Genomic DNA, 15105 nt, shown 5'->3' on the forward strand with positions numbered 1-15105 from the left:
TATACTATAATATATATATATATAGGATTAGTGACAATGAATATTAGTTGAATTTATGGTTTATTTTAAGGTAAATATAAGATACTAAATCAACACTACTTTTTCGTTTATATAAAATTACTTTTAAGATAACAATATATATATTTTATTTGTTTTTAAGGTAAGTAATTGTAAATAAGTGTAAACAATGTAACTAAAAAACAAAAAATAGAATGAATTATTTACTCGAGAGTTAGAAGAATACATCAAAATGATTGTTACAAAAAAAGTACTAAAAGGACTATTTATCAAATTAACTCAATCAATGTAAATTGCTATAACTGACAAATTATGGATGAAAAAACCCGCACGTCGTGCGGGTATTAGCCTAGTATATAAAGGATGTGGCAATCCTTAACTCTTGAGCTAACTTTTGGATTAAGTTAGGCCACATTCCTAATAAAAAACTCAAACCCAAAAAAAAAATCCGTCAATTCAATGAGTCGTGACAATGTTTCGTTTGCTAAATTCAATCACTAAACATGATTCGATCAATAGATATATCACCAAAAACAAAATCTCTCTTCTATTTTTTCATTGTGTAAATTTAGCCATTATAATAACGCTTTACTTTGAAATTTATAAAATGATATGATTAGGAGAATATCATCAATTAATCGTAAGAAATAGAAGAATTAATTGTATAGCCTAAAAGTATTGGTGTCTTCCAAAAGGACCAAACAAAACCCATAAAGATGTAAATGGATGTATTCGAATTATAAGGCCGAGTTCATTGGGCCTTATAACTATACAAATTTACAAAATGGGATGCAAAATAATACACAAACTAAAGCCCATATATGAAAAGTAAATAAATGTTCTGATAATCTTTCATTTCATTTTACCCGTCTAAGACCAACGCCGATTCGCACGCCGACTCGTGGACTTCGGAGAGCAATCATGACCAAGCACGATCGATGACCAAAGATACCTTTCTTAATATAATCGCATTACTCTCATTCTAACCGTTATGGACAACATTTTACCCGGAATAATGCCATTAAATTGATACATTTAAAGAGAGAGGTTTGACTAGTGACCAAATTTTAATCTCCAAATTGAAATAAATACATTAAAAGATGAAAAGTGATAGTTGGTGGTAACTGGTAACAAAGTAAAAAATAAAGAAAGACTTCCATTTTCTGAAAACTCACAATGTTTACCTTTTGGTATTTGGTTTTACTTCAAAAAAGAACATTTATAACAGAAACTATACTACTACAGAGAGAACATGCAAATCCAATGGATTTTGTTTTTCAGAGTTTCACACCTTTTATTTATTTCTGTTTTTGGTGAATCAATCTAAATCATGTCAAAAAAAAAAAAAAACAGAAAAACAGAAATAGTATGATTCCATTAATATCTAGTCAGAAAAATAAAAACAACAGCTGGACTAAATAGCTTAAATTCTAAAGTTTGTTATAATTCATATTTTAAAAATAAATTCCGAACTTTTAATCCAATTTAAATGATAAAAAATAGATTACAATGTTCAAAAAAATATTTAAATAGGAAGATCTTTCTCGTATATTTTCTTATAAAGAATGTTAACATTTATGTATATATATCATCTCTCGCTAAATATGTAAATTTCCTTAAATTATAAATATGTGAAGAAACTAAGTAAAGATCTTTATATAAATATATAAAAATAACCATGAAGAATCGTATAATCTTGAAGTGTTGTTGTACTTTGTTAAAGCTGTGTCCTTAACGGCTTAAACCCAAAACTGAAACACAGAACAAAGCAGCCCCAAACGTGTGAGTCTGAGATTCCTCAGCTCTCTCTGAAACACAAAAGACATTAATAAGTTTGGTCTGGTTTTAATTTTTATTTTTTAAATTAAAGCTTTTATATTTTTTCATTCCTTATGCAATCACTAGGTCAGATCAACAACAACCCTAATAAAGATTCACAGTAATTTTTTTTTTTTTTTTTTTTTATAATTTCACAAAAACCCTAAGGGTTTTCTTACATCGCCGTCGATTTTTTTCTTTCTTCTAACTCTCTATAAAACCCAATTTCTTCTTAAAGCTTCGATTTTTCTATTTCTCATCTGATCATTGTGTTTAGGTTTTTTTTTTTATATAATAATTGAAAACGACAGTAACACATGGAGATTGGATTTTGAGTAGTGCTTAAAGTTTTGATCTTTGGGTTTAGTTTTGGGTTATAAAGGTGTGATCTTTAGGATTTTTAGCGTAATTGATTTTGAGAGTTTCTTGTTGTTTAGGTGATGATGATACCGGAACTAGGAAGAAGACCGATGCATAGAGGTAACGAAGATTCATCTTTTGGGGATGATTATGAGAAAGAGATTGGAGTATTACTTGGTGAGCAGCAGAGAAGGCAAGTAGAAGCTGATGAGCTTGAGAGAGAGCTTAACTTGTATAGAAGTGGCTCTGCTCCACCGACTGTTGATGGTTCTGTCAGTGCTGCCGGAGGGCTTTTTAGCGGTGGAGGTGGGGCTCCTTTTTTGGAGTTTGGTGGAGGCAATAAGGGTAATGGGTTTGGTGGTGGTGATGAGGAGTTTAGGAAAGATCCGGCTTACTTGTCTTATTACTATGCTAATATGAAGTTGAACCCGAGGTTGCCACCGCCTTTGATGTCTAGGGAGGATTTGAGGGTTGCTCAGAGGCTTAAAGGGAGTAGTAATGTTTTAGGTGGTGTTGGGGATAGGCGAAAAGTTAATGATAGTCAATCTTTGTTCTCTATGCCACCTGGTTTTGAGGCTGAGAAAACTGGTGCTTCTGCTTCTGAGTGGGATGCTAATGGATTGATTGGTTTACCGGGTTTGGGACTTGGAGGCAAGCAGAAGAGTTTTGCTGATATCTTTCAGGTTGGTGTTGGTTATGCTTTGATGATTTTTTAATGTTTTCCTCTGTGTGTGTTGTGTATATTTCTTCTTGATATTCTTGCTTATATAAACTTTGTGGATTACTTTTGTATAGGCGGATATGGGGCATGGACATCCTGTTGCACAGCAGCCCTCACGTCCTGCAAGTCGTAATACCTTTGATGAAAATGTTGACTCTAAGAATAATCTGTCTCCATCTGTATCACAAGGCATTGGAGCGCCATCTCCATACAGCTATGCAGCTGTTCTGGGTTCGTCTTTGTCTAGAAATGGAACTCCAGATCCACAGGGCGTTGCTAGGGTGCCTAGTCCCTGTCTTACCCCCATTGGGAGTGGGAGAGTGAGTTCAAATGATAAGAGGAACACAAGTAATCAAAGCCCGTTTAACGGTGTTACATCTGGTCTGAATGAGTCTTCTGATCTCGCCGCTGCTTTATCTGGCTTGAACCTGTCAGCAACTGGCGGGTTAGATGAACGGAGTCAAGCTGAGCATGATGTCGAAAAGGTCAGGAACTATATGTTTGGACTGCAAGATGGGCATAATGAAGTCAATCAACATGGGTTCTCAAACAAACCTGATCAAGCCCCTAAGGGAACTGCTTCTTGGAGGAATTCACAGTTGAGAGGGTCACAAGGATCTGCCTACAATGGTGGAAGTGGACTAGCTAATCCTTACCAGCATCTTGATAGCCCAAACTATTATGCATTAAATCCAGCTGTAGCTTCTATGATGGCCAGTCAACTTGGAACTAATAACTATCCTCCAATGTATGAAAATGCTTCTGCGGCATCTGCTATGGGATTTTCTGGAATGGACTCAAGACTTCATGGTGGAGGTTTTGTTTCTTCTGGTCAAAACCTCTCTGAATCACGAAATATTGGTAGGGTCGGTAATCGAATGATGGGAGGAGGTACTGGTCTCCAGTCACATATGGCAGACCCAATGTATCATCAGTATGCAAGGTTCTCTGAAAATGCTGATTCGTTTGATCTTCTTAATGACCCTTCAATGGACAGGAGCTATATGGGTAATTCATACATGAATATGCTTGAACTTCAGAGGGCTTATCTCGGAGCTCAGAAATCACAGTATGGTCTTCCTTACAAATCAGGGAGTCCTAACAGCCATAGCTATTATGGTAGTCCAACATTTGGGTCTAATATGTCATATCCTGGCAGCCCATTGGCTCATCCTGGTATGCCAAATTCTCTTATGTCACCTTATAGCCCTATGAGACGAGGTGAAGTTAATATGCGATATCCGTCTGCAACAAGAAACTATTCCGGAGGGGTAATGGGTTCTTGGCACATGGATGCTAGTTTGGATGAAGGCTTTGGATCTTCAATGCTTGAAGAGTTCAAAAGTAACAAAACAAGAGGATTCGAACTTTCTGAAATAGCTGGCCATGTTGTAGAGTTCAGGTATTCCCTTGAAAGTCTTTGACCTTTTTACTTGTGTACAATTTATCCCAAGTTAACGCGTACTTGGGGTTTTTCATGACCAGTTCGGATCAATACGGGAGCCGGTTTATTCAGCAGAAACTCGAGACAGCAACAACTGATGAGAAAAACATGGTTTATGAGGAGATCATGCCACAAGCTCTAGCCCTGATGACTGACGTTTTTGGAAACTATGTGATTCAGAAGGTAGATCTATTTAGGCTTCCTCTTTAGTTTCTTTTTGGAGTTAAGACAATGTAACATGAGAGATTCCTGAATTTTGCTTATCTTCCTACAGTTCTTTGAGCATGGACTCCCACCACAGAGGAGAGAATTGGGCGAGAAACTCATTGACAATGTTTTGCCTCTTAGCTTACAGATGTATGGTTGTCGTGTCATCCAGAAGGTAAAGTCTAGTTATCACCGGTTTTAATGTTCTCTATAAGTCTTAGCTTCTATTTTCAAGAACAGTTAGAGTTTCATTATTTTTCTATGTTTACCTCTTTAGGCAATTGAGGTGGTTGATCTAGACCAGAAAATTAAAATGGTGAAAGAACTTGATGGACATGTGATGCGATGTGTACGTGATCAGAATGGGAACCATGTGGTTCAAAAGTGTATCGAATGTGTGCCTGAGGAAAACATCGAGTTTATTATTTCGACTTTCTTTGGCCATGTGGTGACCCTCTCCACTCACCCATACGGGTGCCGTGTTATTCAGGTTCTTGCTTTTAGTAATAAGGAAAGATGGTTGCACCTTTCTTGACCTTATGATTTCTATGTAAAACTCTTTTTCATCTCCTGTTGCAGAGAGTATTGGAACACTGCCATGACCCTGATACACAGAGTAAGGTTATGGAAGAAATCTTGATTACTGTTAGTATGCTGGCCCAAGATCAGTATGGAAATTATGTTGTTCAGGTTTGTAAAAGATATGAGTTTTACTGCATCTAGTGATTTTATATACTTTGCTCATATCGGATACACGTTTTGTGGACAGCATGTGCTGGAGCATGGAAAGCCTGATGAGCGCACCGTGATAATCAAAGAGTTAGCTGGAAAGATTGTTCAGATGAGCCAGCAGAAGTTTGCATCAAACGTTGTTGAGAAATGTTTGACTTTTGGAGGTCCTGAGGAACGGGAATTACTTGTGAATGAGATGCTGGGCACAACTGATGAAAATGAGCCTCTTCAGGTTTGTCAAACACATACTTTCAGATGATGGTTGTGGAGAAGAGAACAAAGAAACTGATAAGCTCATATGTTTCTTCTTATGTATTATATAGGCGATGATGAAGGATCAGTTTGCAAACTATGTAGTGCAAAAAGTCCTTGAGACATGCGATGACCAACAGCGTGAACTGATACTTACTCGTATTAAGGTGCATCTTAATGCTTTGAAGAAGTACACTTATGGAAAGCATATCGTTGCCCGTGTTGAAAAACTCGTTGCTGCTGGAGGTATGCACATGTTCTTTCCCTTCTATGGATCCAAAGTTTCAACCTTTATATAGTACCGCCTTATAGAACCCCGCATTGTTTTACTGTTTTTGCATTCACATTACAATGTCTCTAAGTGGATTTTTCTTATGTGCAGAGAGGAGAATGGCTTTGCAGTCATTAACCCAGCCTCTGGTGGCGTAAGGCCACAAGTCTTGTACAGCTTAACTAGGGTGGATGGCTCTGCCATAACGTTTTGAGAATTAGGTAAGATCTAAGCCAAAAATCTGCGGAGAAATTATAAAAGAGAGCTTTGTTTTGTTCTCCGCAAAATCTGTACATTGTGTAGTTTCTTACCGTTTTGACTATACATAGAACCAAACATCCCCCTTAGGCTGATGATGAGTGAGTGAAAAAGGCAGAGAGTGGTGTAAAGAAAAATGGTGAGGATTTTAGAGTTTTTCCTTTCACATGTACAAAAAGAATGGCTCTTGTGCCGATGTGTAGAATGCTTTTTAGAACAATCCCAGTTTATTTCACGAGAAACTTTTTTCTGGTTTCTAAAATTTTCAGTTTTTTATTGTTGATATTGGTCTAGTTCTTGTATAACAAGAAACATATGATATAGTGTTATCTTAGGGCATAGATCAGTTTCTTCTATCTAAAGCCTAAACCATCTTCTTTCTCACTCCAATGTAGACAATATGTATTATTGTCACACTATTGTCAGGATTTGATACCGGTTTAGAAGTATGGAGAATCTGCTGCAATTTCTAGTCCTATGAATCCACAAAACCTTATTGTATCGATCAACATGAACAATGTCTCAATCTTGACAACTTTACATAGCCCAATCATCGAGCTGGAAACCAAGAGTTCTTTACAACTATACCTAAACCTGAAACACTATCATGATTGTTTGATAGTGGAGCTTCTCACCAAATTAGTTTTTGATCATAAAAAAACTTGGCTCTTCAGTTGCCTTACCACGGAGCAGAAGAATATTGATAAGACTATTTTTATCATACAATATTATCACACAATGTAAATAACATGGACCATACAATATTTTGGATAGTTATGAAAATATTTTAGGCTTGTTTTTTTCATATAACTCATGGTAAATTTTAAGCATATGGAAGGGCTCAGCCTAAATCCCTTAGTGAGGTGCAGCTCAGGGATAGACCCTCTTTCCGGATATTCCAATGGGCCATAAGCATGGGCCCATATCCGTGTGGGTATCCAGGAGAAATGTGTTGGAGTTTCGCGCAACAGGTTGATCGAACTAGAAAAGTGTTGGCGCCCCAAAGCCCGTCTTCTTACCACTCGACCATAAGACCCGAACATATATTTAGGCTTCTTGTCATAAAAGTATAACACCGAACATGTGTGCTCCCCATGGCCTGCGAGTTCCTCTAATATATAACATGCCTAGAGATTCCTTATTGGGTACAAACCAACGTCTCACATCGGAAGTTTAGAAAAGAAGTTTCTAATATATAAGGAAATTCCAACTCCAATTAGTATGAGGCCTTTTGGGAAGGAACCCAATAATAAATCGTGCGGGCTTTGCCACTTGGGCCCAAAGCGGACAATATCATACTAATGGAGAGTTGGAATGAGCTTAGGAAAGCTCAATATTCCTTAGCAACATGAATGTGTTAATTAGCAATGTAAGGTTTCGTTTTGTTGCTTGTAACACAAAAAATACAAAGTTAAGTTAGATTTTAATATTAACACAAGCGTGTATATAGATCGTCTTGAAAAATGCGACGGGATCACGGGAAGAAGTGGCATTTGTAAGTGTTGCTCACTTAAATTTTTTTGGTCTCTTGTTTCAAACACCAAATTTTAAAACCCTCGCACCATCAAGAAAAAACTATTTTAGTTTGTATTTACGTTTACATGTGAAAAAGGTTCACAAAAAAGTAAAATAAAATCTAATAAATTATGTTTGCATAAAAATGTGAAACGATAATGGACCTTACGTTTTTTTTTTTTTTTTTTTTGACATCAAAGGACAATTTTATTATTCAAATTGATATAGCGAAGCAACCGGTACATATATTATGCCTTGAAACGAAAAAAAAACAAAATATAAAGATAGGACGAAGTCTAGTTAGACGGACAACAACAAACAGAGATCTCCTTTTGGGAGTTTATTTCCACACAGAGTAAACATTAAGAAACATCAAACGAAAAAAAAAAACAATCAAAGCATGAAAGAGAAGCCGTTCACCGAGACACCTCCGTCGACGCAGATTGTTTGACCAGTTATATAAGAAGCTGCCGGAAAACAGAGAAATGCGACAAGCGATGATACTTCATTTGCTTCTCCAACACGTCCCATTGGTGTCTTATCCTCCACTGCTTTTCTTAACTTTTCATCACTAATAAACTGAGAGATTTTTCAATTAAATTAAAACTAAACGAGTAATCATTTTAATAATTTTTCGTGTTTGTATTAATTTATATATGATAAATTTCCTTACACCGCTAGTTAAAGGAGTTGTTATGACCCATGGACACACCGAGTTAACCCTTATGTTGTCACTTGCCCACTCGCATGCTAAGTCTCTTCCTAGCTGATTCATAGCTCCTAAAACATACATTAATTAGTTAAGTCTCATAACAACGCGATGCGCCATTAGTTGTTTGAATATAGACATGTATACCTTTGGTTGCTCCATAGATGGATGCACCGGTATGTACAAGTCCAGCAACAGAGGACATGAACACGATGCTCCCTAAATTCGAAGCTTTTAATAAAGGATGAGCGAGCTGTGATAGATGAAAAGCGGACTCGAGATTTGTAGCCATCTGAAACGAGTAATCTTGTTCTGTATACTCTATAGTCGGCTTTAGTATACCCGTTCCCGCATTATTTACCTATATATGTGTTATGTATATAGAGTTAAACCAAACACAACAAAATCACTTGATTTTTTTCACTGAGCCATATATGGATCATGCTATTATATATACATCAACTTACGAGGATGTTGAGTTTTCCTTGGAAGAGAGAGGCAACGGTTTCCATGAGTTTCTCTCGTTGGTCACGAGAAGAAACATCGCAGACAGAAGTGGTGACTTGAAACCCTTTTGCTTGCCATTCACGTAATCGTTCTTGAAGCTGAGTTTCGTCTCTGGCACATGTGTGGACTCTTGCTCCAAACATGGCTAGTTCCTCCACTACAGCTTCTCTATTTATAGTATACATGCAATACCATCATTAAGCTTTTCTCTTTGATTAATCAAACATCCAAATACCATCAAAAGATCCACAAAATATATGATTGAAATGAGAAAAACATTGAACTAGTAAAAAATTAGGTAAGGTAGGAGAATTGGGACTGACCCGAGGCCTTTGGAGCCACCGGTAACAAGAGCGGTCATGCCTTCAAGGCTCCATCTAGATTTGTCTCTCAAGTTTTCTCCTGTCTTAGCCATTTTTGGATATCAGTTTCTGCAGTGAAGATCATAGTCTTATAGAGAATATCATTTGACAAGTCTAGTTGTCAGATTTGACCATGAGAATTTTACGTGATTGTTTTACACTTTTTCTCACCTCAAATTCCACATTATGATGCTTTTTTATCTTGTAAAAAGTTGCACGATATGATAAATGACTTTTTGTGTTCAATGGAAAAGCCTTAAATATTACCACATGAACATTCTTAATTACTGAAGTTACTTTTCATGATTTTTCGTTACGTGTATGAATATAGTGGGCCTTAGTCACTTGTCAGTTTCACTGTTATCTACAGGTGAAAGAGACCATATCGTTTATTTTCATTACATTTCTTTGTTTAGGTCTAATAAGAGTCATTATAACAAACGTAAAACAACCTGAATTTCAAAAAAAACAAAAAAACAAACGTAAAACAAAGATAAATTGCTTTTATTCATCAAACTCACTCACAATGTTGGAAACAAAACATTGAAATATCGAATGTATATCAAACTAAATTTTAAGAAACGGATATAATAAAAACAAACATCGAATGTGAACAGGACGATACTCTTAGTCTGGTAAGAGATTGACTTGGTGGAAGTCTTTAGAAGGCAGGAACGGAGAGAGCACCATCAACACAAATGGTTTGACCTGTAACGTAAGAAGCTGCAGGTAGACACAGAAACGCAGTCATTGCAGCCACTTCTTCTGGCTCTCCAGCGCGCCGCATTGGTATATTCGGTGCAATATTCTTTGCAAACTCATCTCCTTGTATAAACTGAACAAAAGAGGACCAATTAGTTCTTGAATTTAAATTTTGTTGAAAGATAGGTTTTAAGAGTTTCAGTTTTAGCTGGAGGAGTTGCAATGACTCCGGGAGCAACGAAGTTCGCTCTTATGTTGTCGCTAGCCCATTCACATGCTAAGTTTCCCACAAGCTGGAAAATAGCTCCTTTGGTTGCACCATAGATGGATCCAACGCTACATGAGACAACTCCAACAACAGAGGAAATGAAGACGATACTTCCAGATCCAGAGGATTTAAGAAGAGGATGAGCAAGCTGACACAAATGGTATGAGGACTCCAAATTTGTTGAGATATGATTTGAGAAATCCTCTGCTGTTGATTCTATGGTTGTCTTTGTCACACATGTCCCTACATTGTTTATCTATTGTACACGTAAAATAAGTATATTTGATGAGATTTTTCAAAAGTTTTGTTGGTGAAAAAGAGAAGAAAGAAGAGGAATGAGGATGTTGAGCTTTCCCTCAAACAGAGAGGAGACAGTTTGCAGCAGTTTCTCTCTATCTGTACGGGACGATATGTCACAGACTGATCCTGTGACGTTAAATCCTTTCGTTTCCCATTCTTTTAAGCATTGGTTAAGCTGAGATTCGTCCCTTGCACATGTGTTGGGGTCGGATTTCACCCATCCTTTGGTACCGAGCCAAACTTCAATACTTCTGGGTACCCTGCTAATCGCCTCGGGGTACCCTCTTGGTCAGCTCGGGGTAACCTTCCAGTCAGCTCTGGGCAACTTGCCAGTCAGCTCGGGCACCCTCTTAACGCCTCGGCTTGGGGTGTATGCTGCATCATCACATTGTCCCGATCCGAATACACCAATCGCCCCGAGTTAGTCTCCAAGTTACCCGAGGTGAGATCTTTAAGGTCCCTCGAGGCTAAGCCTTAGGGGACCACCCGAGGAGAAATGCACGTTGTCACCCGAGGTAAAACCTCTAAAGCACCCGAGGCAAAGTTTTCAGCTACCCGAGGTAAGGACTTGGTGAATAAATACCTTTGAAGTATCACAACATCATTTTCGAAGAAGAATGATCATTTCCGGTATACTCGGAAATAATGAGAAGGACTCTCCAAGGATCAAGTCGAACCAGGAAGCTTCCATAAACCTCCGAATAATAAGGAAAATATTCTTATTTGCGATATTCTAAGAAGACTTCGAGGATAAATAAAAATCTTCCGAGAATATCGCTGGAGAGGCGGTTTACCACCCCTATATAAAGCAACTCAAGGCTCTCATAGAAGAGGAAAGCAAAAACGCTCTAGACTTCAGACTACAAAAAGCTCTGACTCTCGAAAGCAAACGAACACTTTTCTTTTTACGATCTAGTTCTTTGTACGATCAAAGCTATTCTTTTCATCAATAATACCAAGAACACCATCTTTGGTTACAATTATTTCTGTTGTTCTTTGGGAATTCTTGCATATCGTATCTCTAAAATAAAACCTTAGACAAATCTCGATTGTGTTAGTTTCGACTTCCACAATATGTATGTATATTTTTGCCCCAAGGCCTGCGAGTTCCTCTGATATAGCATGCGTAGAGATTCATCAAGAATATAAATGTGTAAGCAAAGTTAGGGTTTTTTTGTTGTTGCTTGGAACGAAAGAAAGATGACATGAAAATGATGATGAAAGACAAACCCAATGCCTTTGGTTCCGCCGGTGACAAGAGCGGTCATGCCTTGAAGACTCCACCTGCTGCTCTGTTCTGCTTTAGCCATTGTTGTGTGATGATTTATGTTCTTGTTTGATGAGAAATGATAACGAAAAAATGGCTATTTATAATGAATAAATGTTACGAGGTTTTGAGAATCTTCAAAGAAATTGAGGAAAGCTAATGTATCTAATGACGACGTTGGGACTGTTGTGGTGGGTACGAAAATTAGAGATCAAAGTAATCAAATCTTTAAACTGGGAAAGTGATGATGACGTAACTAATGATGCATAATCAAAGACTAAACAAGGTTTACGATACATAAAATTCGAGACTAATAGAAAGATAAGAGCATTTCCATCGGGTAGAAACCCTGAAATGCTCATGTAATTTTAAGATTTCTCCAAAAAAATTTAAGATTGTAATTTTATTTTTAATTTTTTTTTATTAATTGGATCATTAGGACTATGACATGTAGCAGTGACATCATAGAAACAGTTTTTCAAAGTATCTATGCAGAAAAATGTATCTGTTTTATTTTCCTTTTCTCTTTTTTTTTTTAATAATTTTTTATTAATAAATATCTACTCAAGACATTTTTGATGAAGATGGTCTAAAGCCTAGGAAATAATAGACTGGATTTTTCTTGGCCCATGTATAATCTCTTTAATCCTCTTCTCAATCTCAAGACATGATGCTGAACTAGAGATAGAGAATCTTGGAGTGGACGAACGATGTCTGCAACAACATCACCACAGAGCAGATGAATATGATCAGAGTCTTTATCTTACAATATCATCACACAAGATATACTAACATGGACCCTAGAAATATATATTTTGGAGACTTATGAAAATATTTTAGGAAATCATTAGACCAAGTCTAGTTGTCAGATTTGACCATGAGAATTTTACGTGATTGTTTTACACTTTTTTTCATCTCAAATCCCACATTATGATGATTTTTTATCTTGTAAAAAGTTGCATGCTATGAATATGATAATGACTTTTTGTGTTCAATGAAAAACCTTAAACATTAATATATGAATATTATTATTACCCAAGATATTTTTCATTCTTTCTTTTTATCTGTTTAAATATTTTTCATGATGTTTTTTTCAACAACTTTATATTAAAATAAATCGGATCTAATGAGCTAATCCGTGAGAATTTTGTTTACATACATTACATATTGCGGTTGTTCACGAATGATTTTTCATGATATTCCTTACATAAAAAATTGAAAAAGAGCGAGAACCCCTTCTCATTTGAGAACACATGAGAAACTCATGAGAAACTTTCCAACCACTTATCATCTTATAAATAGTTTAATTTTGTTTCTAAAACTAAAATTTAATTATCTATTAAATTATAATAAAATAATAATAATTTATTGTGAGATTCTTTTTGAATATCCAAACGTCTGAGAGCATAATTATAGGAGGGTTCTTAGAGAAATCTTAGGTTTTTCTTAAGATTAAATTCAATATAATTTAATCTGGAATGTGCTTTGAGTCTAACAAACGTTCCTTAGCTAAGGAACAAAAACAAAGTTAAGAGGTGGACACGTGTCAGCGTATCAGCCATCCAAGCATAAAATATATAAACCCCAAAAAAAACGAAATCGTGTTTTCTTCTTTTTTTCGCCGTCTCTCTCTTCTTTCTCTCTCTCTCTCGCGATTTCAACGATGAAATCGAAACGAAGGCGATTCCGTTAAATCGACCCAAAATCGGAGAAATCGGCTCTGTTTTTACCTCTGGCCGTCGTTGCCGCGTGACCTCATCATCCCCAGCGACGGTGGTTGTCGAGGGCTCACTCTTTTCACAAAATCGGCGAAATTTTGATCTCTCTCTTTGCCGACTGCGAAAACAGATGATTAATTTTGATCTGTGTCTGAGAAATTTCCGATCTTGGCTTGACTAAGATTAAGCATCTGATGAAATTCTTGTTTTTTTTTCATCGGAGAAAAGCAAAACGGCGGCGAAGATGGATGTGGCTCGGATAAAGCTTCTAAGGAACAAGAGATTAGTTGTGGTGAAGCAAATGAGGCGTGACATCGCTGTTCTTCTTCAATCCGGTCAAGATGCCACCGCTTGTATCAGAGTATCACTTTCCTTCTTCACTTTCTAAGAGTTTTTTCCCCTGCAATTTCCAATTCAATGAAGATTTTGCTTTGTAAGTTATTAATCTCAAACTTTTGTTGTGTATCGATGCTTGATCCTCCAATTTGGCATCAAACAGAAGATTTATCGAGAAATGAATGATACAAATTATTAGTCTTGAATCGTTTGTGATAAACTGAATTATCTTGATGGATTTTTGTTGATTTTAGTCGTAGTAGAATCTGATGTTGAATCTTTGAGTGATTAATCGTATTATCAGCATCACTAGTTAAAGATTCTATCTTGATTTAGACTTGAAAGTCATGAAAATTGATTAACAAGATTCTAACCTTTCGTTCTGTTTTGCTCTGTTTATTAGATGAATGGACAAGAAGAAGTGAAAAGAATCAATGTCTTGATGATGTGATAATCCGATGCAGGTTTTGGTAATGAGAAGATCAGAATGATCTGAATTCAATTATATGATGTTCTTTAAGTGTTTGAATATGTCTCTCAGGTTGATCGGTTCACTGGTTATTCTTGTGTCTATTGGTGTCATAGTGTTAAGACTTAAGAGTATATCTGGTGAAGTTTAAGATTACTGAAACTGTGAACTTCATGTTAGCTTTAGAAGGTTTTAATTGGTAAAGCAAAGATTTTTGCTTTTCTTGATTGGTGTAATGTCTTTGTTGAATGGAATTGGTAGTAAATGCATTGTTCACTTAGAAATGTGATTTAGGGAGACATCTATTATCATTAACTAGTAGAAACAGGAAAGTAAAAACTTATGGCATCAATACGATGATCACAAGTTCAAGTTATTACTTGTTTTGGCTATGTTCATTAGCAACTTCACTACTCTGTTCTTTTCCCTCTTCTTTCTTACATGTTTAGCTTTGTATTCTGCTTCTATAATGCAGACCGAAGTGAACCGGAGCGACTATGACAATTTGATCGGAGCTCTACCATACTTGAAAGTCAATCGAAAGGCGACTTAAGCAGAGTAGGCTTGATCCTTTTCTTACCTGCAATTCTCATTTTGTAATCTAAAGTTGTGGTAATATCCTTTTGTATTGTGATATAATTTGGTCAATGAGTTGATTTTGTTTCATATTTGTGTCTTCTTTTTCTCGTCTCGCATGACAAAAACTATTCTAGGTGTAACATATACATCATGAACGATTATAAATTTTCTATAATTATAAATTTAATTTGCAACGATTATTAAATTTTCTATAATTGTAAATTTAATTTGCAATAATTATTAAATTTTCTATAATTATAAATTTTATTTTAATATTTTTTCTCTAAGAACC

At 36.1% G+C, this 15105-nt stretch overlaps 3 protein-coding genes and 1 long non-coding RNA gene across 13 annotated transcripts; 2 read left to right on the forward strand and 2 right to left on the reverse strand.

The window, feature by feature from the left end:
- The first annotated feature begins 1732 nt into the window (after window positions 1-1732).
- Window positions 1733-6343, forward strand: LOC9317099 (pumilio homolog 3). Of its 3 annotated transcripts, none has more exons than XM_021028516.1 (10): window positions 1733-1800; window positions 2274-2879; window positions 2992-4319; window positions 4403-4544; window positions 4636-4743; window positions 4846-5058; window positions 5148-5258; window positions 5338-5532; window positions 5624-5798; window positions 5935-6343. In XM_021028516.1, the coding sequence occupies exons 2-10, from the start codon at window positions 2277-2279 to the stop codon at window positions 5979-5981; spliced, it is 2922 nt and encodes a 973-aa protein (XP_020884175.1). In that variant the 5' UTR covers window positions 1733-1800; window positions 2274-2276; the 3' UTR covers window positions 5982-6343. The 3 variants fall into 3 exon arrangements, with proteins under 3 accessions (XP_020884175.1, XP_002879203.1, XP_020884174.1); XM_002879157.2 differs by having other exon boundaries at window positions 1765-1855; XM_021028515.1 differs by lacking the exon at window positions 1733-1800 and adding an exon at window positions 1845-1923.
- Window positions 6344-7793: 1450 nt separating this feature from the next.
- On the reverse strand, window positions 7794-9242 carry LOC9315271 (tropinone reductase homolog At2g29150). The gene is made up of 5 exons (XM_021029448.1): window positions 9136-9242; window positions 8773-8980; window positions 8453-8666; window positions 8270-8376; window positions 7794-8175 (listed from the first exon to the last, which is right to left on the reverse strand). The coding sequence occupies exons 1-5, from the start codon at window positions 9225-9227 to the stop codon at window positions 7990-7992; spliced, it is 807 nt and encodes a 268-aa protein (XP_020885107.1). The 5' UTR covers window positions 9228-9242; the 3' UTR covers window positions 7794-7989.
- A 474-nt stretch (window positions 9243-9716) lies between these two features.
- On the reverse strand, window positions 9717-11754 carry LOC110229438 (tropinone reductase homolog At1g07440-like). Of its 8 annotated transcripts, none has more exons than XM_021029619.1 (5): window positions 11675-11754; window positions 11525-11570; window positions 10483-10643; window positions 10093-10401; window positions 9717-10025 (listed from the first exon to the last, which is right to left on the reverse strand). In XM_021029619.1, exons 1-5 carry the CDS (start codon window positions 11752-11754, stop codon window positions 9836-9838), a joined length of 786 nt encoding a protein of 261 aa, XP_020885278.1. In that variant the 3' UTR covers window positions 9717-9835. The 8 variants fall into 8 exon arrangements, with proteins under 8 accessions (XP_020885278.1, XP_020885281.1, XP_020885282.1 ...); XM_021029622.1 differs by having other exon boundaries at window positions 9717-10017; window positions 10088-10401; XM_021029623.1 differs by having other exon boundaries at window positions 9717-10009; window positions 10086-10401.
- A 1558-nt stretch (window positions 11755-13312) lies between these two features.
- On the forward strand, window positions 13313-14904 carry LOC9317100. The gene is made up of 2 exons (XR_002332939.1): window positions 13313-13862; window positions 14169-14904. It is a non-coding gene; the product is annotated as an uncharacterized LOC9317100 (long non-coding RNA).
- Window positions 14905-15105: the final 201 nt, after the last annotated feature.

Source organism: Arabidopsis lyrata (genome assembly GCF_000004255.2).
Source record: "Arabidopsis lyrata subsp. lyrata unplaced genomic scaffold ARALYscaffold_4, whole genome shotgun sequence".
Classification (NCBI taxonomy): Eukaryota; Viridiplantae; Streptophyta; class Magnoliopsida; order Brassicales; family Brassicaceae; genus Arabidopsis; species Arabidopsis lyrata.